Source organism: Falco rusticolus, chromosome 7, assembly GCF_015220075.1.
Source record: "Falco rusticolus isolate bFalRus1 chromosome 7, bFalRus1.pri, whole genome shotgun sequence".
NCBI classification, from domain to species: domain Eukaryota; kingdom Metazoa; phylum Chordata; class Aves; order Falconiformes; family Falconidae; genus Falco; species Falco rusticolus.
In genome coordinates, this window is record NC_051193.1 from 14,816,166 (window position 1) to 14,836,527 (window position 20,362).

At 35.1% G+C, this 20,362-nt stretch overlaps 1 protein-coding gene and 1 long non-coding RNA gene across 3 annotated transcripts in view; one reads left to right on the forward strand and one right to left on the reverse strand.

Annotated features, from left to right (window-relative positions):
• The window catches only part of LOC119151223, a 102,652-nt gene that overhangs the window by 20,731 nt on the left and 61,559 nt on the right, over positions 1–20,362 (forward strand). The gene's annotated exons all lie outside the window — the stretch shown is intronic.
• The window catches only part of FGF7 (fibroblast growth factor 7), a 29,951-nt gene that overhangs the window by 1,433 nt on the left and 8,156 nt on the right, over positions 1–20,362 (reverse strand). For both annotated transcript variants that reach the window (XM_037394897.1, XM_037394896.1), the window contains exon 3: positions 38–141. In XM_037394897.1, the coding sequence (XP_037250794.1) occupies positions 38–141 (104 nt within the window). The remainder of the gene's footprint in view (positions 1–37; positions 142–20,362) is intronic.

Consider the following 20,362-nt stretch of genomic DNA (forward strand, 5'->3'; position numbering starts at 1 on the left):
TGTACATGATACACACAAGAGAAGTTTGCATCCATACCTTTCCATAGAGCCTTCCTGACTTGTTCATTGCCAGAAAATATTCACTTTCCACTCCTTTGATTGCCACTATTCCAACTGCCACTGTTCGGATTTCTAAAATACCTGCAAAGGCACAGAGTAAGGGTTGTAAAATGGTTGGGTTTTCTCCAGTCAACTTAAAAGGTTTAGTTGAATAAATATTCTGTAATACTTCTGAGTTTATGGAAAATCTGCAGCAATCGTTCTTAGAAAACAGAAAAAATATGTATTCATGTGAAGAAAGGGCTAGACTTCAACAGTCATCTCTATGTGATCAATGTCTGCACACCGCCACTTAAAAATTGTATGGTGGTAATTTTTAAGTATATACTGAAGCTGTGATGTTAATATAAGTATTTTTTCTATTTCAAAGAATCAGCATATCTTAGAATTTACCAGGCTCAGGGTTTCATTTGGAAGAATTATGTACATAGCCATCAAGATTCACAGAATTTGTGTAAAGCCTTTATTTTGAAGACTTGTGTAGCAGTATCATCTCCTTGAAAGAGTGTAAACCTTAGAACTTGTGAGTGATAGAAAACAGACCACAGTGTCTTAAATAAGATAAAGTATTTGCTTGACCCTGGTGTGCTTTTATGACTGATCGGAGCTGCAAAGATGTGTGTACTCGAAAATCATTAAAAGCTGCACTGAGAACTTATCTATTCAAAAACAGAAAACTTGTAGCATTGTTTTCTATAAAATTATTTTCTTCTTGCTGAATTGTATCTGCAATAGCTTTTAATACACTATGATACAGTTAAGTTACCTGCAACATAAAAAATATTCTTATGTTAAAAAAACCAACATACTGAACAAAGGCAAGAGGATGATGCAAGTTATTAAGGAACACCAGGTTGGTTTCAAGCTGAAGTAGTAGTATTGTTGTTTTAAGCAATAGGTTACAGTTATATTTCTGAGTTTGAGCTGTTTTCTTCCGTATTGAGTCACCTACATAACTGTGTACGGCAGCATCTGTATTGTGACTCGTTCTCCTAAACGGGGTCTTTCAAAGGCAGCCAACTCTAGGCAAATGTCAATAGCTAGGCAGAGGGGAGACAAGTGAAGGTGGGGGACAGAGGCTTGTGTTAGATTGTCACCTGGAAGATGACCTTCCTCTTGATGAACAAAACAGTTCCTGTTTTCCTCTTTCAAGTTCGTATTGACTCTTCACAGCCACCACACATCATAATATTTTTTCACTAATTAGGTTTATTTGAAAAAGGCATTACACATCTATGATATTTTTTCTTCCCTATACTTTTTTCATATCCTGATGTCCTTTACTTTCTCTACTGTTCTGTTTTTCTTTCCTCCTTGATGTTACTGGCTAGATTTACCAGTGAATCTGTTACCTCTTCTCATGGTGTGTGTCCTGCTGGGCATTAATCTCTGAACATATACTTCGTACTTCTCTGTAATGCTAAGCCAGTTTTAAGTAAAGCTTTTAGAATTCTTTGACAAGTTTCATGCTGCTACAGGCCTAGCAACTCTTCTTGCAAAGGGTAATTTCTAACCGAAACTTAGAAAAATTGTATTAACTTTCATTTAAATTTCACTTTAGAAAAACCACAGTGAGGCTGAAAAACAGATGAACATCTGCATCTAGCCAAACAAAGAACATAGCAGTGGAAGGGATCTCTGGGTCATCAAGTCCAGTGCTCTGCTAGCCTGGGAATTGCATCAGATAATTCTCTTTTTATAAACTTTGCCAATACTAAATTGGAGTTGTTATTTCTTTGCCCCCAGTGTTTCCGCCGAAGGCTGTTCCAGAGTTTGATTTATTTTAATGGCTAGAGAGTCTGTAATAATTTGCAATCTGCATTTTTTCAGCGACAGCTTATATCCATTTGTTCTTTTGCCTGTGCTGGCCATTAACTTAAGCAGAAGGTTTTTTGTAAATCTGTGTTTGAGCTTTCTATTTATACAGAATTAAAAAAAGGAAAGGTTCAAAATTACTTTTTAAAACAATAGGAATTAAGATTTCCTTGAGTAAGCTGATGTTGGCTGAAGTTACAGTAGTAAGAAATACTACTACTTTTAAAAAGGAAATGCCAAAAGGTTTTGTCCAAGGCAATAGTACTATTAGAAATTTTGAATTATTTTTTAGCCTGTTTTTTTTCTGAGGTAGATGGTGACATTCATACTAACTTAATTATGTGGAAACTTTTCACTATCCATATAGAATTTGTTATAGGACAGAAATGGGGGATGCAAATATATTTTATAAGCCTCCTGTATAACAAATCTGAATGACAAAATTAAATGTTATCAAAGTTATATTCTACTTACAATTTACAAGGGCACTACATGTAATAGATTTATTGTATTCAGGTCTTTACATGGTTTTTCATCTTTGTTAAAATGCCATTGTGTATAAAAAGCAATTCATTTTAATTAAAGACAGACAATTTGAGATTAATAACTTGTTATGCATATTCAGTTCTGTTTGTATATTATAATGTGCTTTTTACAATTTTAAGCAGTTATGTACTCCCAAAATTAGGGCTAGCTCTCACATAAATAATATTTGACACCCTGACTCGAGGTGATGTGAAATTAAAAGAATATTGTAGGTCTTTGAATAACACTTTTCTAAAGATGCTCTGTCTGTGCCTTTCTCCTTAAAGTTTAGAGGGAAAACCACATGAACTCCCTCCCCAACAGCTATGAAAAATGTTGTAGTAATAGCAGTGTCAAAGAGAAAGAAAAAAGACCAACAGAAAGTTTGGTGGAAAGAGTGCTTGTGTATTCTTGATTCTTTGCTCAGAACATGTCTATCTCAGAATTAAATGGCCTGTCATAAACTGCATGTGCTTTTTTCTCTGTTACCAGTTCTAGATCATGCCTCATCTGTTCTGATGTGTCTTAATGTATTCCCAAAGCAGAAACAAAACATGAATTTTCCCCTTTTCAGCAAAGCATTTATGTGATTTAGGTCTCTGAGGCGGCATCTCACATGCACTTTTTTATTTGGTGTGCAAGTGATTCATCAGTGAGTTCCTCTCTCTGTTTTAAGGTGTACGACACAAGTTTCTTAAGAAGACAACATACTGTAAGCTTCTGTTTCTTCTGCAGGCTGTGCCTCATTAATACTTCTGTTCATTTCAGAAATGTAGTATTGCTGCAATTCATCAATTTTTTCTTTAAATTAAGTAAATTATATAGGAAATGGAAACACAATTTTAGCAAACTGGGAAAAGACTCCACTGTGTAGTTAACCGCGGTAGCTGATTTTAGCAGAGAATTTGATTTATGATCTTTCCATATATAGTCTTTTGTATGCAACTCACTTCTTAATTACACAATGCCGTGTACATACATGAATTTGAAATTTCTTTCTTTATGTACAGAAACTATGGAAAGAGACTGTTAAGGTTCAGAAGTTGTACATTGGAAGTTTATTAGTTTATCAGTGTCAGCATTGCAGTTGTATCACATGCTTAAATTCACTATCCAATATCAGAAGTCTCTCACAGAGCAGGAAGAACGATTTTTGAGTAATACTCAATACAGACAGATTTCAGTCCTTTATCTGTTTTACAAGGTGCTTCTGAACATAGAAGATTTCTGAGTTGAATAGCTTTTTCCTGCACATCTATTAGGTGCTGCATAATTCTCAAAGCACAAGTTCTTGGACAAACTAGTTAATGGAATCTTTAACACTTATAATGTCACTGTGAAAACATTTTAAGTACTTTACTGGTTTTTAATACTCCACTTGATATATAAGCACTCAGCACAAACTCTGAGGCTAAAGACACATGTAGATTATGGAAATCACTGTCTCTTCTAGTCATCATTTTATATCTTATATTTAAATAGAAAAATTAACTTTTATATTGCATCACAATTATAGCACAAAAGCAAGAAATTCCAAAAGGATATACCAAATAATAAAATAATAAATCCATAAAATACAGAAAGTAAGTTGTATTTTTCCCTCTTCGTTTCATTTCCTTTCAGTATCTCTATTAAGTCAAGATATCACACTATATTGCACTATATGCCATGCTATTCATATTGGTCTGTCTGTATTTTGTATGTGTTCCTGGTACTCGATCTCTGTAAAAGCAATTTCATAATGGTAAATAGACAGTAGGATGTGGTGTTGCAGTTGGGAACGTAATACATCAGTAGGTGTCAAGAGGTAATAAAACTGTTCAACCAGAATTTTGGCCAACTGCAGGTATTTCCTGTTTCTTTTGTGCTTTCTGTAACGATCTGCTACTGGCAATTCTTGCCAACAGGATGCTGGGCTAAATTACATTTGGATCTGAGCTGATACGGTTTTCCTTATGCTCTTAGTGTATCTGGTATGGTATACAGTTGTGACTGTTCCATTCGGCCAAGTCTGTGAATGTGATCTTTTTAGTTTGTTGGTTTTTTTTAAAAAAACAACTCTTCTTTTTTCTCTTTTCTTTCATTTTGGAATTCTGCATCATTGCAATGTCTTTAATAATACTAGCCAGGAGCAACATTTGGTGTACTGGAAAGTAATCCAATAATCTCATTTTTCTACAAATGAAGGAAGGGCTTTGTGTCTGAGTAATTGATGATATGAAAACCAACAACAAAACAGTAATGTAGTCTAAAGATTAGCTTTATAAGGATGATAAGATGACTTAAGCAAAACTCATGAAAACTGGAAGAGTGTCTTTTCGGGTATACCATTTTTGACTGCCCTTAAGACATGAACTGAATTAAAATGTGCTAGTTTCATTGCTTCTCTACTGTGAACCTAAGTGTGGCTGAGTTTCAGTGTTCCTGCTAAGTTTTGTTAGCTGGTTCACTGGAAAGAGGTAAATCTCTATATCCATAGAAAAATGGTAATAGAAGTAAACCTACTATGTTGAATTGTGGTTTTAGGTCATTTTATACATAAAAGCAAAAATTCTGTCCTCATTAAAGTGAATAGTAAGATTTCAGCTAACTCAGTAAAGCCAAGGTTTTATCCCTAAGGTAGTTCCTTCAGTGAGGCAGGAGAGGCGTAGTAAGCTAATACCTTTCCAGAAAAAAACACACACAGAAATACAGACAAATGCTGAACAGGCACAGGTGTGAGATTTGTCTGTGCCAGTTTCTAAGTGTTACTTTAAGTAGCACCAGATACTTCAGAGAAATTATAAAGAACTAAAATCTACAGTCAGAAAGTCCTTGTGTAATATTAGCAGGTCCATTCTTATGTGCTTCCTTTTGAAGTAAAACGTTCTAATCCTTTCAATCTCTATTAATGAAAAGGCAAAAGTTACCCAGCTAGGATGGGATAGAGAAGATTGTTATATGTAGATTTTTTCATTTAAATACTCTTTCAATACTTTAATAACCAAAATAACTTTAAAGACATGCTTAAACTGATAAGATGCTGCCAATGAGAAGTTCAGGCAGCCAAACTTCAACGAGGTCTTAAACATCCTTTGTTTAAAAATGAAAATGTAAACTCTGTTTTTCAGTTACTTTATCTAATGCATCCACATAAAATTTCAGAAGAGGGACTTGAATATACCACAAAGTAACTGGGAACAAAATCAGATTAAAGCCAGAAAGAGAAAAAAAAAAACCCTGAAAATGGGCATACAAAATTGAAAACAACTGTAATTTCTATAAAATCAACATGAAATTCGAAACAATTTTATATGGTTGCATGGTCAGTGTATCAAATGTAGCTTAAAATTCCTGTAGTGAATGAAGTTTCCTACAGAGCTGAAATTCTGTCTGGTGTACGTAAAAGACAACTGAGAGGGGCTATAGTTTCTCTTTAGAAGATGACAACTATGTCTTTTTAACCACTTGGTGCAAATAACAGACAGTTGATATAAAGTCCAGTAGAAAAAATACAAAGAAGCAAAACAACCCTTTAACTTGACACAACAGTTCTAGTGGATGTAATATATTTCAGATTTTGGAGACAATTTACATTATAAAAGAGGTAAGTTTCCTAGCATTCTGGTCTGAATGACGATCGCTCAGTACTTTACAAGTAGACACTTTTATGTCTGGACTTACTCCATGACTATGACCTGGAAAACAGGACAGTACCTCAGCTGGAAATTTACATAGAAAAAATTGTCATTTAGCCAACTTGAATAGTCTTTTGTGAGATAATTCTTTCCTCACAAGTGGTATTTGATAATTTTGTTTTTAATCACTGATGTTAAGTATCCTTTTTCTGATTTAATTAATATTTTCACATTAGTATTATCTGTTAAACTTTTCTCTTGCTTCTACAACACAATAATACCGTCATTTTGTTTTAAAATATCTTTGCTTTTATTGCTACACAATCTGTTTACAGTATAATCTATTTTAATATATTATTATTACTTTATAATAAATTTTTAATATTAGTTTAATATAATTCAAACTAATTTCTAATTCTGCACAGCCATAGCTGAAAAGGCAGAGGGTTTTTTCTGTTTGCCTATAATATCTTCACATAACAATATCCTGTCTATAGCAAGGTAGTGAGAGTCTTGTGATTCAGCAAAATCAGGGCATTTTGTCTTTAATCATTTTGCAGCCAAGAGGCTGAAAGAGCAATTGTAATCCTTGCTCCTGAGAGGAAAGCAGTAAGTGCAGCTCATTACTGAAGATCCAGCAGGTGGTAACAACCTGTCCAGTATGTCTTTGGAAGAGAAGAGAGAGCTAAACCCCTGAGTTAGGTATTTTCACATGCTAGGGAACTGCCCTAATATGTCAGGTGATAGGGCTGCTAAGGAAGACTTCGTAAGAGATTTTCAAGTACACGTTGTGTTCAGTCCCTCATCAGCTGGCTCTTTCTCCAAACATTTCACATGTTGCCCATGTCCCCCCAATATCTGTCACGTAATGTTTCTGGTCACATAATGTTTCTGGTCACTGCTCCTTGATTTGTTAGTATCAGAGTTTCTGTAGACATCAATTCAAAGGCACATTTTGGCATCCATTACATTTTTCAGCAAGGCCAGCAGCAATTTCATCCCAGTATTTTTCGGTTCTTTCAGGTATGTTATGAGAAAATGTCTAAGGGTAACATAGAAATTGCTAAGAAGACTTCTGTAGTCTTCTAAATGCTGGAGAGAAGGGAAAAAGAAGAAAAGCAAAAGTGTGGGTTTTAAGGAAAGAAGAACAAAAGCAAATGTCCAGAAGCTAGCTGTTATTTTACATTCTTATTTCCTTTAAAAATAATAGCTAACAGACAATATAACTGGTACTGATTTTTAAAATATGCTAATGTTTATTATGTTTATTATGTAAAATATGCTAATTAAATAAAATACCAAATGTTGTATGATATTTACAGCACTTTAATTCCTGAGGTCTCTCTGTGCACTGAAATTGAAAAAAAAGAGCCTGTTGCTGATTTTTAGGGGTAGGGAGGCTGGCACTGACAGTTAAGCACTTGTAAGGAGTAGATTTGTGAAACACCCTTTCTTAGGCAGGATTGTCTTAAGGTAAAGTATGTGGAATCTCAAATAGGGAAAGAGAGGGCAGAAAAAATTTGGATGGAGAGTAAGTCAAAACAAAATGAAACTTCTAAATTTCACTAACTTGTGTTTCTAATTGATTAAATTTGGAGCACATATTTATGAATTCAGGTGATCTGTGGCCAAGAAAAATGTCCTTGTTGTTGTTTATAAGACAGTAGTTTAATGGTATTCCATATAATTGGGGTTTTGTTCTGGGATTTAACAAGTTAATGTTTGTGCGTCTTAAAGCAAGAAAATATAAATCACAAAGGTCAATCCTACGGTAATATTGGAGAACTCATGGTGTTATCAGTGCATGTGTGCATTTGGTGAGCCAGCACAGCAAATACATTCATGAGCTGTCTTATTACACTGGAAATGCTTATCCAGAGGAGTCTATCAGTATTTGCTTTGTGAAAGGAAATGAATACTTTCATTGGATAGTTTTGTAAGTCATTGGTTTCAGGAAACATTACCCATTTCTCTCTCTTTTAAAAAATAGCGTGTATATGGTGAACTATTTGTTTGTGCTTGTTATTTTGATTCTTAATAATATTTTTTTAATGGATGCATCTTAAAATTCATTTTTAGGCAGAGCAATTTGTGTGGTCCTTCTCTCTCAAATATAAAATCTAATGGTAAAAAATCTACTGCCAATAAAGGTATTAATTTAAGAGATACTGTAATATGATTTAATTCTTTTTTTACCCTTCCTTGTTATTAAATTACAGTAGACAGAAAGTAGAATTTGCATTTGTATTTTGTACTGTCCTTAGCCAGAGTGAAAGTGTTTCCCAGATGGTACATCATAGAACTTATGTTCATAAGCTTTGTAAGCAGAAATACATATACAAGTCTATGTTACAATCGTTTTCAAAGTAAAAATGAGATTGTCTCCACCCCAGGAATTTTCTGTCTATGTATATGATTTTAATAAATAATCAGTTACAGTAACAGAAAACAAACTGGTACCTACATTCGCTATCACTTTCTTTTTTTAACTGTCATATATTTGCTTTTCTTTGCGATACCCAGAATTTGGATTTACGGCATAATCGTGTATAAAATACGTTGTTCTTTACAGCGTGGGCCAATATGAAAAGCTAAAAAAGCTTTTATTTAGATGCTTTGTGCTGTATTCATGCGTGCATTTGCTGTGCATGTGTAGACTATCTGAAGCACTGTAGATAGAATATGACTGTAAAAGTGATCTGCACATAAACAATGGATCTGTCAAGGATTTTCAGTAGAACAGTTGAAGCTACTGCTTCAGTGAGGTGCCAGACATCTGGATGTCATGGACAAATATTCAAAGCACTCAAAACTCCTGGTTTTGTCCCATGTGTAATTTCCAAGCAGGAAAAACTGTAGCTGTCTGAGGAAACATGAATAATGATAGAGAAATATTCCTTGAGGGCTTAATATAGCATATCATTCAAGCATCCTCAAGTAGCGTCTGTGTGCAGAACATGTTTGATCAAGTATAAGTAGCCAATGTTTATTACTTTTCTGCAATTCATTGGGCACAAAAACTGCTGTATTAAAAAAAATCAAATAATTGCGAAATGGAAGTCTATCAAAGTATTTTTTGTACTTCAGTAGATTTTCCTTTATTGATCATTTGAAAGATTCCTTACTTGACATTAAATTATCCATAAGTTTCTAGACTTTTTGCCAATCTTACAAACTGATTAATACATGCATTGCTAGATAGAACAAATTTGCAATAAACAATTGAAATTTGAGCCATGTCAAGGTTTCTGAAAGAAACCAACTTGATAGAAGCTAACTTGGTAACTCTGTGAAGATAGTATAAAAAACGCAAGATGAGAACCAAACAGAAGAGAGATGATACAACAGGGGGGGAAAAGGACTGCTTACAAATGCTTTTATTTTCCTTACAAGATCTGTTCTTTGCATGTGTACTTGGACTTGTGGGTGTTTACCTTTATGACAGAGAAGGAGGGAGTAAGCTGAGTTCCACTCTTTTTAGCGTGCGTTTTTCAAAGTGTTTGCATGGATTTGCATGCATCATCAAATGTATATTCTGGCCTTGTGGATATGTATTACTGGTACCACAGCACGAAAAGAAGGGTCTGGTTTGAACTTCCAGATTGATGTTAAGGAACCTTCCTTTTTACTTACAAACTTGCGACATTTGATCTGCAGTGGGAAATACTAAAAACCATAATACCTTTTCTAGTTATTTTTCAACGTGAATAAATGTAAAGCAGTGCCAGGCAGTTTACAACACTCAGTAAAGCTTACCTCCACTAATTACCATAGTGAGGATTTCAATGACCATATTGCAATGGACTACTGCTGAAGAGAAATAGGTTAGAACTTCTGAGTATTTTTCCTTATTGTACAACTTGTTTGGCCTCAGTTCTATCCGTTCTTCATTGAAAATGGTAGTGCCATAAGAATTGGTCTAGGATATTCTGAATCTAAATTGCCTTCTCTCCTCTGTGTATGTCTCTTTGGATCATTAGCACTTTGGACCACTGTCTTTCCAATATTTCTCTTGATTTCATCTTCAAACCCAAAAGGGTGTGACATTTTTCACTGAAGTAGATTATAAAACTATGGAACTTCTCCCTTTCGAAGGTCTGACTTGTGAATAGCAGTAAATAGTAATGACTGAATAACATGAGGCCCCAGGCACTCATTCACTTGTGAATTTCTCGTCAAACTTACTTGAACCCTTCACTTTGCTGATCTCCACTGTGCATTTCATATAAATATTTTCTTGATCAGCCTTTTATACTACACGTAGTCATTTATCATTTTTGTAGGAAACTACATTTCCCTCCAATAAAAATTGCCTTGGAGCTAAACATATGGTTATAATGAAGAATGGTATTATTTTTTAGAATTAATAGTGTCATGTAAAATCCAAGTCTTAATCCTCAGTCTGAAGAAGTACTTTCTTATTACAGCATTAATAATTTACTGATATTAAAAATGGGGGAAATGAGTGGAATGATTGCTTACAAAATATAATTGTTTCCAAGAAGTAAGAAAATAAATGATTTAATAGTTTAGAGCTAAACTTGTACAACAAATACTTTCGCTACAGCTCAGATGAAGGATATTTCTAGTATTTAAATCTTTCGTGCCAATTTCACCAGAATAAATGATCTTTTCAAGCTTTGTAGACTTTTAGAATCTAGCTTCAAAATAGCAAAAGTAAATGTAAAATGCTGCTAATTAACCTTTTCACAGCAAAATGAGATACATCCGTTTAGTGGTGTAGAACTGCCCAAATTTAGAGTTTCAGTGCCTACAGCTATTTTGATTATCTAAGACTTTTTCTTCAGTTTTTCTGAGGAAAACAGGAGTGCATACTCACATACCTTTTTATTACCTGAATTGTGTTCTGAAGAACTTCAATTTCATATGGTATTAGGGATTATCACCTGTATAAGCTGGCTGCAGGCGGTTGCAAAGATGGTACAAATACAACATGGCACTGTGTGCTGCTCTTGCTCAGTTAAAGAGGGCAAAACCACGTTGAAGACAGAACCTGCTCCTTTTTATGTGAAGTATTCCCTCACCTTCAAGGTCTGGTTGTTTTGTTCTGTGTATTATACTGTCTCCAGCCATTCCTGGGGCAGCTTTTCTGGTCCCTGAAACAGGCTTGACAGAAGGAATAGCAGAGCTGTATTCTGGGGACAAACTGAATCTAAGAACTGCCTTCCTGTTCTTTCAGGATAATTTAGAATTACACATTGTTGACAGACATTAGTAAAAGCTATTAAATGGTCATAGAATGATCATAATGACATGCTTGGTGCTGAAAACTGTATTATCAGTTTAAATATAAAGCAAAATGCGTTGTTAATAGTGAAAACATTCCCAGATGTAGCTAATAACTGAATTCTCTAAGTAAAATTCAGAAAAGCAGATGCGTAAAAAAGGAGGTGGCTGCAGTATTCCAGAGCTTGAATGTATACGTAGGATTCTCTGGCACAGAAGCAAATAGTTTCAAATTGTTTGAAATTTTGGACAGTAAAATTTTGTTTCACAAAGTTAAGGGAGCATTTCAGTCATAAACACTGCAATTCCTATTGCAAGAGAAAGACATCCCACTCTAAGTAGTTACGTAAAATGTAGGGCAAGCGCTACCCGACTGAATATGTTGTAGTTAGATTTCCAAATCAGATCTGCTACTTGGTGCAGGAACAGGTAAAGCCAGACATCGGAATATATCAATTACAGTGTCTACAAGAACACAAGTGAGCAGTACATAATTCCTTTCAAGGTACAAAATGCAAGAAGCTGCTGAGAAAATCATACTAACCCCTTGCTGCACCACAGAGTGGGAATTGACAGAAACCATCTGGTTCACTCTTTCTGCCTTCAAAACACTACTGGACATATATTTATGTGATAGGGTCTCTCAAATTCTTCTGGTTTGCTGCCGACAAATAATTTAGGTTTAGTTGAACTTTCAAAATGTATATTAGACCAAATACTGAAATATAAACTAATAGAAGGAGAAAGTTAAAAAACCCTCAAAATAAAAAGCAATGTAATAATTTAATCCAATTCTGATAAATACATTTGGATTTTTATATCAGATGTTTCTCCTGTCTTGCTCAGTATATGGATCCAAATGTATGTCAGTTACCCAACCCCTGTTTATTGGATGGGGTTTTTTTCAAATACCTTAATAATTCTGTGTCTTAATTTTGCCTAATGTCATTAATTTACTTCTACTTACACACTGATTTTTACCAGTCTAAAAATTTTGTCTGAGATGAAAGCCTGACTTTAGGGAAATCGATAGAATATTGGCTATGACACACAGGCAGCACTTTGAAACCTCTCTGTTTACTTAATCAGATATTTATAAATGTGTTGATGTCATCCAGTTAATCTTTAGTTGTCTTCTAGCTTTACAATTTCATATCAAAACTGAGAAAAACAGCAGCAGCAGCAGAGACAACTGTTCCTCTGATTCAGAATCAATTGCTGTTCCCAGAGCAAATATACTATGGGAGCTGTAGCCAAATTTCTCTTTTAGTTTTGTATTTATTTGCGTGATTTTTAATCTGTCATTTTAAGTTCAGCTGAATTATCCGGGGAGGGAAGGGGAGGGAGGGGGGGAGGGGAGTAGATTCAGTTTTGACTTCAAATGCCAGGATGTAGAGGAAATCAGATGTTAACAATTTTGAATGTGATGATATAAATATTCATGCATACACTTGGTTTTGCCCATGTGCATAATATCAGGAAGTCAGTGAGAAAACTATTACAACTAGTGTCATGTAAATATTTTCTAGAGTCCACAGCCTTTCTGTGCTTTGCTTTTCTCAAGTGTTTTGTAATTTGTAATTCCAGTGTATTGTAATAGAATAGTGTGATGTTATCTTCTGGGGAGAAGTTATCGACCATAGCTAAAATCTAAAAAGTCATGGAGTAAAGATAACAGTATTGAACAGTTAACAGAACATAGGATTAGCCAAATTATATAAAAAGTTGCTTAAAACTGTTTTATTAACTTTAACACATTTTTATAATGTGTTATTGGTTTGTACACAACTGTTTCCCATTGCTTTCGTTCTAAAGCCCATGTGTGAATCAGTGCAGTTATGTTTATTTCAATTAAATTATCATTGTTTATATCAGCTAAAGATATATAAAGGGGATAGAGAAACGGGGAACCGCGACGTTAGAAAGCTGCCTTGGGTTGTTACCCACTCACTGTTCCTTTGTGTTCCATTTGTTCCACCGATAACCCCACCTACAGGCTAGTTTACAAGGAGGATTTTCATACGTTATCTCATCTTGCTCAACTCCACCTTCAGTTGCTGAAACATTCTTAAAAACCTAGCTCTGGGTGATTTAGATCAAGTCTCTTAAAAAGACCCTAAACATTTTGACAGAAATTGCCCTAAATCAATTATAATTAAGTTTAAAGACATTAGTAAAATCAGAATGCCTTAACAGTTGTCTCTCAATTAACCAGAAGAAAGTATTTAAAATGTGACAGAAACTACTTCACTGGCTTTACCAACTAAGGAAAGTTTCTTGTGGTCCTGGACTGCATAAGGGAGGACACAAGCCCTCCTGTGCCTGTAAACCGCAGTAGATAGTTTTCTTGGCTCTCAGAGCGCACAATTACTACTATATCACTATATGGTGACTGTTTATAATAAAGTTATCTGTGACCAGTCTGTTAAAGGATTTAATATCTTAAATTCAGATCCATCCTGGCAGCCATATTATTATAATGGCAGAATTCCAAATTTCCATCTCTGACAATAATCGAACAACCTGCTTGATAGGCTACAGTGCAGTGTACTGGCATAAGTGTAAAGAGATACTTTTCTCTTGATCTTGAGACAAATGGAAGATTTCATACCACTCAAGCATTTGATAACACTTTCAGACAGGGGCCTTTGGGAATGCTTCACTTTCCAATTTCTCTCTACAATTCACATAATTCTTCTGTTGCTTTTCTATGTATTGGTGTCATGAAGTTTTGATGAGCTCCATAGAAGTAACACATAAGCAAGCTGTAGCAGAATATATGGATCCCTTTAAAATCAGGAAAACAGCTGGCCTGTGAGTTGTAGATGTTTGAAAACATGTATTTCAGCTAGTGGGTTTAAACAAGGACCTCTTTCAAGAAGGGAAGAATGAAATGTTCTCTGTAAGGAAGCAGAGTAACATGGTAGAGATTTCTTCCATGGGTTCATAATGCTAGAGAACTCAGATAAGGTTAGTGGGGTTTTAGTATTAGACTATGGGCTGGGTAGCAGAAGCTATATGTGCAGATAAAGGGTTTGCAGCTCTTTACTGTCTTATTTTGTGAAGGATTTGCATTAAGCTTGTATAATTTTGTGATTGGTAGATTCAGTTTGCAGGCCTTTTTTGATTCTGCATTTTATTTATGATCATTTCTACCCCTTATGGTACTGTTCTCTCCTAGTGTATGTAATAAAAAAGTAAAAGAAAAGTTACTGTGTAACATTGAACTCAGCAGGAAATTTTAGAACTGCCTTGAAGACCATGAAGTTACAACAGCACAGAGCTTGGCTGTAGCCATTGTGGTATGTTCTAAAATATATACAAAAAACCTGGTCTTGGTAAAGAATTTGTTATGCTTTTTGCTCTGACTGAAATAATTACGGCTATTCCAAGAACTTAAACTGACAAAACCTCCTTTTCTTTCATTCTTTCTTTCTTTGCATAAAATATTTGTGACTTCATCTGTATGGTGACAAGGAGCTGGAGAAAAAGTACCAAAGCTGACTGAGAACATGATAGGTTTTACCACATAAAATGACACAAAGTGCTGCTTCTGTTCTCGGCTTGGTCTTTTTGTGCCACCTTAATTCCCCCATGACTATCAATGTATTCTTGATTCATATGTGAATGCAAATGTTATATGGTAGAAAAAAATTACAAAAATAGATTGTATTACTTCTATTAAATATATATTCAATATAAGTAATGCAGTCAGTTTCTAGTCAGTATAGAAATGTGGATCCATGGTTTTAATATAGCTCAAAAAACCCTCAGAAATTCCATTTATAGCTGTCATACAGAAATATAAATTTGCATATATAATTGAAAAGTAATAGCTAAGTATTTTTCAAACTGAATATCTTAGATTGGGTGTATTCTGGTGTATTGCACTCTTAAGCCTGTATCTTGAGTAGAATAAATAGAGGTAGCAACCTTAGTCCTAGATAGATGTTGGTAAGATAACAGATAAGTCATCCTGACTTGAAAGTCAGGAAGAGATTAATGGTGGAACAGGAATTTAATTTTTCTTTATGCCCAGTCTGTATTACCATTGCTATGAAACCGTATCTTAAAGTAAAAGCACATGGATTTGCAGACACAATAGTTATTTTTTGGCATCTTTTAAAATTCACTGCTCAAGCCATTGATAGGCATCAGTAACGAAACTCTTAATGATTTCAGTAGGGCCAGGCTTTTACAAATGGCATATATTTGTCTCTTTCCTAATATGGGCCTTTCAGCTCTTGAGCAAACTTTTCCTAATGAATCACAGGGTTAGATAGCTTTTCCACTAGTCAGTAACTTAACTCCTCCACAGCTGTGCAATAGTTTTTACTTTCAACAGCAAGTATTTAGACTGTTAATGATCATTCTCTATAGTTCATCAGTAAGTCAATATTAATAGAACAGCCACATTTTGACTGTATGTTGAAAAGAGAGCTAATGTACTTCTCAGCAATTACATTCTCATGTTGATTACATCTCTGTGTTGCTGAGAATGTGTTTCAATCAAATACCATGCACACAGAGAAGGAAATAATTTTTTCATGTAGAAATCTTTGTTAATGAAATAAATATGGCACATTCTGACAGGCTGAAATCAGACTTCTTCGTACAATACCACCTGTGAGGTAAACTGCAGCACATGTGATTACAATAGATGATGTAGTTAGAACTTTTTAGGGATCCACTAACAGAGGCTGGTTTGGGATGCAGCTGCCAGATAGCTGTTAGGAGGAAAACAAAGAACAAACCATCGCACTGTGATGGGTCTGGAGCTGGAAAAGAGTGAACTTATGAAACAGGAGCTATAACTAACAATTCTACTTTACTAAGCCATGTTCAACTGAAAGTACCCATAACTACATTGTTGAAGTATGAATGAGAAGACAATATAATGTCATCCAAAATCTTCAACTAACAGTGCTGTTTACAGGCAGAAATGTACTGCATTTTCCTGCATCACCTATGAAGGGGTGATCACCTACATTCTAGTTTCAGAATTTCTTGTAATTAGTTGTTTGGGGAAATAAGCCTGATTAATGTGCAATTTATGCACATGTTGTTTGTACACGTCTTGTTTGTAATGTTTGTTAAATTTTATCATATATGAATAAGGGTATCCCAAACAAAATGGTATCACAAACAGGAAAAAGCCAACAGCTAATGTAAAGAGGGAGAAAAGGAAAAAATATTTTTGTAATGGCAGTCATACAGTTTAATTTAGCTCTAGTGGGAAAAAGAAAATTGTATCTTATGGATACAAGATGATCACTTGCAAGTGATTAAGAGAAAGTCAGGAAATGTGGGTTCTATTGTTTATTTTGTCTCACACAGTTGCATAACAGTAGCTACTTGCCCATTTTTGAAAATACCATCTGAAGTGGTTTAGAAATGTAAGTACCATATATATGTGCTATGGGGTTAAGGCTTGAGTATTGCTTTTTGAAATGTAACTTGAAATGTCCCTTAAGTACTTGTCAGCACTTTTAGAAAGATGTCTCTGGGATGTCTACAGATCCTATCTGAAAAAGACAATGTGCAGAATACCTACTTGTGTTGATGAAATATTTTGTTATATAGGAAGAAAAAGTGAGATTAGTATTTAGTCTTATTTTGGCAAAGATAGGTATTTATTACATGCCAAATGTTAAACAGTTCTGATTAATTTCTCCAATAATTTCTCACAGTAATTATGATAAAATGTCTTCTATCACTAGATAATTTCCTACTTAAATGATATAGCCATGTGAACTCATCATATTCACTTAAATAATCTGGTTGTATCAGAACTAGGCTGTTCACCACCTTAGTAAATTAGGAGATTTATGCATCATATGTTACAAATTGCATGAAAAATTCTGCTTTTGGTCTAGTTTGGTCTAATGCTAGTTTTATGGTTTTGGTATGGACCAGTTTTGCTTACAGTGTTCTTTTTGGATGAAAGTGCCATTTCAGAAATTCTCATTAAATCATTCAAAGCATGTTCTAGAACAATATGATCAAAATAAATAAATTAAAATTCAAAACACTGGAATACTTAGCTAAAAAAAAGAAAAATTAACAGAGCATGATTTCCTTGAAGGATGTGGTAACAGTTTCCTAGAAAGATGTGGTAATATTTTTTTTCTTTAATTTTGTTGCGTGACGGTTATGTTCAGTAATATAGACTGAATTTCCCAAGTCACACAAAGATGCAGTCAGAAATGAAGGCATATTAAGTAATTTTAGTTTGGTATTTAGAATCAAGTAGCCTGAGGACCAGTTTGCTAATTTGAACATTCTGATTTAAATTGGTGATAATAATTTAAAATAATATTTTTTTATTAGTAGCTGTATTATTTTCATTGCTCAACTCAAGAAGCATTTAAAGGGACAAGTAAGTGGCCTAGGACTCTTGCCGTTTACTTTATAATTTGAGCTGACTCTCCTAAGGCTACTCTCAAAATGCACATAATATTTGGTTTCCTTTGAACTAATTAACTACAAACTCCAATAGTAGTTCACCCAGATATATGGTTGTTACACTCTTAGTAAGGTAGGAAAACACGTCAGACTGTCTTTTACAGCCTCAATATGAAAAATTCTTTCCTGACTGCTGAAACAGATGCTCAGACAGAATGCTCAGTGCCCTAAAACATAGTACTGGTACTGTAGGGGTGGCAGGATGTAGAGAAGAGTAAGAGGCTCAAAACACCTGTGTAGTTAATTACATTAGTAAGGGGGAGGAAGGAGGGCACAGCCAGTGCCTTGTAGGCAGCCATCAGTGAGAAAGAGGGTTCTTTACAGGGAAGAGGTTCTCTGTGTTTCTTATGTTGTCTCTTGATGAGGTAGGTGGTATATTTGTTTCCTGAGTGGATGAATGGTCTTTTTGGAATCATAATTTGTTCAAAATGTATTAGAAAGTTTCTTTTTTCTGACTTGTTTAAAGTATTTTAGAGCGTTCTAAAGAAGAACTTGCCGTGGAAATTATGTACCTTTTGTATTTGGTTTTGGGTTTTAGCCTTTGCTGGAAATACTGACCAGAATTTCTACACTCAGTAGAAAATGTAAAAGGTTCAGTTAGAATGGTGTTTACTTTAATTGGAATAATGGCTTTTTGTCACCAATTAGCTTGAAAATAGCCTCTTGAAGTTGTATCCCATTTAGTTTTTAATTAGTAACAGCATTTGTAGGCAGAGTCCTGTTAAAGCATTTGTCATGCTTGCAGTCCATATGTTGTCTGAGATGTGCTTAGTGCATGGCAGAAACTTCTTTTTGTACTATGTTACACAAGGTATTGGTAAGATGGTGCTAAACTAATACAAGCAATGGTGCTGGGTGGGAATTCAACTGGGATGAATCTCACTTCGGGCATAGTTATTTGTTCCTGTCCTTATGTAAAGGTGGTATTACAGCTTCTTGCTGTAGCATTGGAAAGTGATATGGCTGTGATGACTTCAAGGCTTCTCAGGTGCAGTTTCCCCACATAAGCAAACATAAAGGACTGTTGCTGAGAGAGGTCTCGTACAGGCCTTCCCCACAGCATAAATCTGTCTCTTGTAGCAAGGTGGCCCTAACAAGCAACTCTCATTAACTGAATTATTATGTGCTGCATTTACATAGCTAGTTCCCTAAACCCTTGTAAAATCTCATCAATAAGCACTCAAGAACTGCTTGGATTTCTTGTGTCATCTTGAACATTATGTGCAGTCCCTAAGCTATATAGACTGTTCCAAAGGGAATAAATTAGCATGGTGGAGTTGAGATTGCTTTTGCTGGTGAAAGTTGCACTTCCCAATTGTACCTAGTACTGGCTGCACTCTCTAGGATTCAGCTATCCTTTCTATTGTACTTCAGAGTTTCTATCAAGGAGTACAACTCTTGTTTTCACAAGGTCACTGCTGCAGAAGCTACACAAGCACTGGATAAAATCAGTCCATTCCCCGGTCTGTGCCACCTTCTTCCCTTGACTTAGCTAGATCCACGTTTTCTCCCAAATCCATCTCCGCAGTGGCTAGCTCGAGAGCCTGACCATTGCCACCCTTAGAGTTCACGTAGACTACTCAAAGGGCATGCATATCTCTCCTCGCAGTGCAATGTTGTGCATGTGTTAGGCAGGAAGCCAGAAAGCTCTTGCAGTGAGGATTTCCACACACCTGACGAGCATGTAAAAATTCCCATTTGCCACTACCCTGCTTACAGCTGTGCATGCAGACAGCCTACAGAACCCTGGCACTGCGTCACCTGCGCAGCTCTGGGACTTCAGCACAGAATCACATGCAACCTTGTCGAAGTTTGATGTTGATTGTGATTCTGGCTTTTTCCCCCTAATATCTTCAGCTCTAGATAACATGTATGTTCATCTACAATAATTTCTTTGACAATCATAAAGTTCTCTAGTTTCTGGGGGTTTTGTGTTTGGTGGTTTTTTTTCTGTAAACAGTTACTTCTGATTGAAATATCAAATCCCACTTGACATTTAAAGGTCATGATAAAAATTGTATCAAATTAGCACAGGTTATTAATGAAAATGTTAGCAGGTAGGGGTTTTTTTCTGTCTTGAAATACATTACCTTCTACTTTGACAAACAGCAAAATTCCAAGACATCAAAATGGCCAAGGACATGTCTGATCAGCTTCTTTTTATAGTCTATAGCACCTCCCAGTGTCTATTAACACATTTCAAAAGAAGCAAGCCAGCTACCAAAAGTGGAAGTAAGGGAAGGCATGTATGCTAGTACTAACGCTAGGAAACTCCTTCAAAAAAACGCACAGGTAATGGGGGTATTCAGAAGGTGCTTTGATTGAAGTGATGGAGATGAGTGGTGTTTGTTACACCCTGTTGAAGTTACTATGGTGTTAAGTGCTATGAAATGGTCATGTTTTCTGTGTTTTCGTTTATAGTTTTGCATTGATGATCAATGTTCTGACTGTGCTTAATTTTGAAAGATAGCATACTGAAGGAAAATTTTAGTGTTTTTAATGGAATATCTAGACTTTTTAATTATTTATTTCTGGTTTTGAATTGTCAGGTTCTCCCTATAACTTTAAAAGAGAAAATGCTCAGTTGGAATAAATTGACAGAGCTTTGCTGATGTTACTGGGCTTTACCTGTC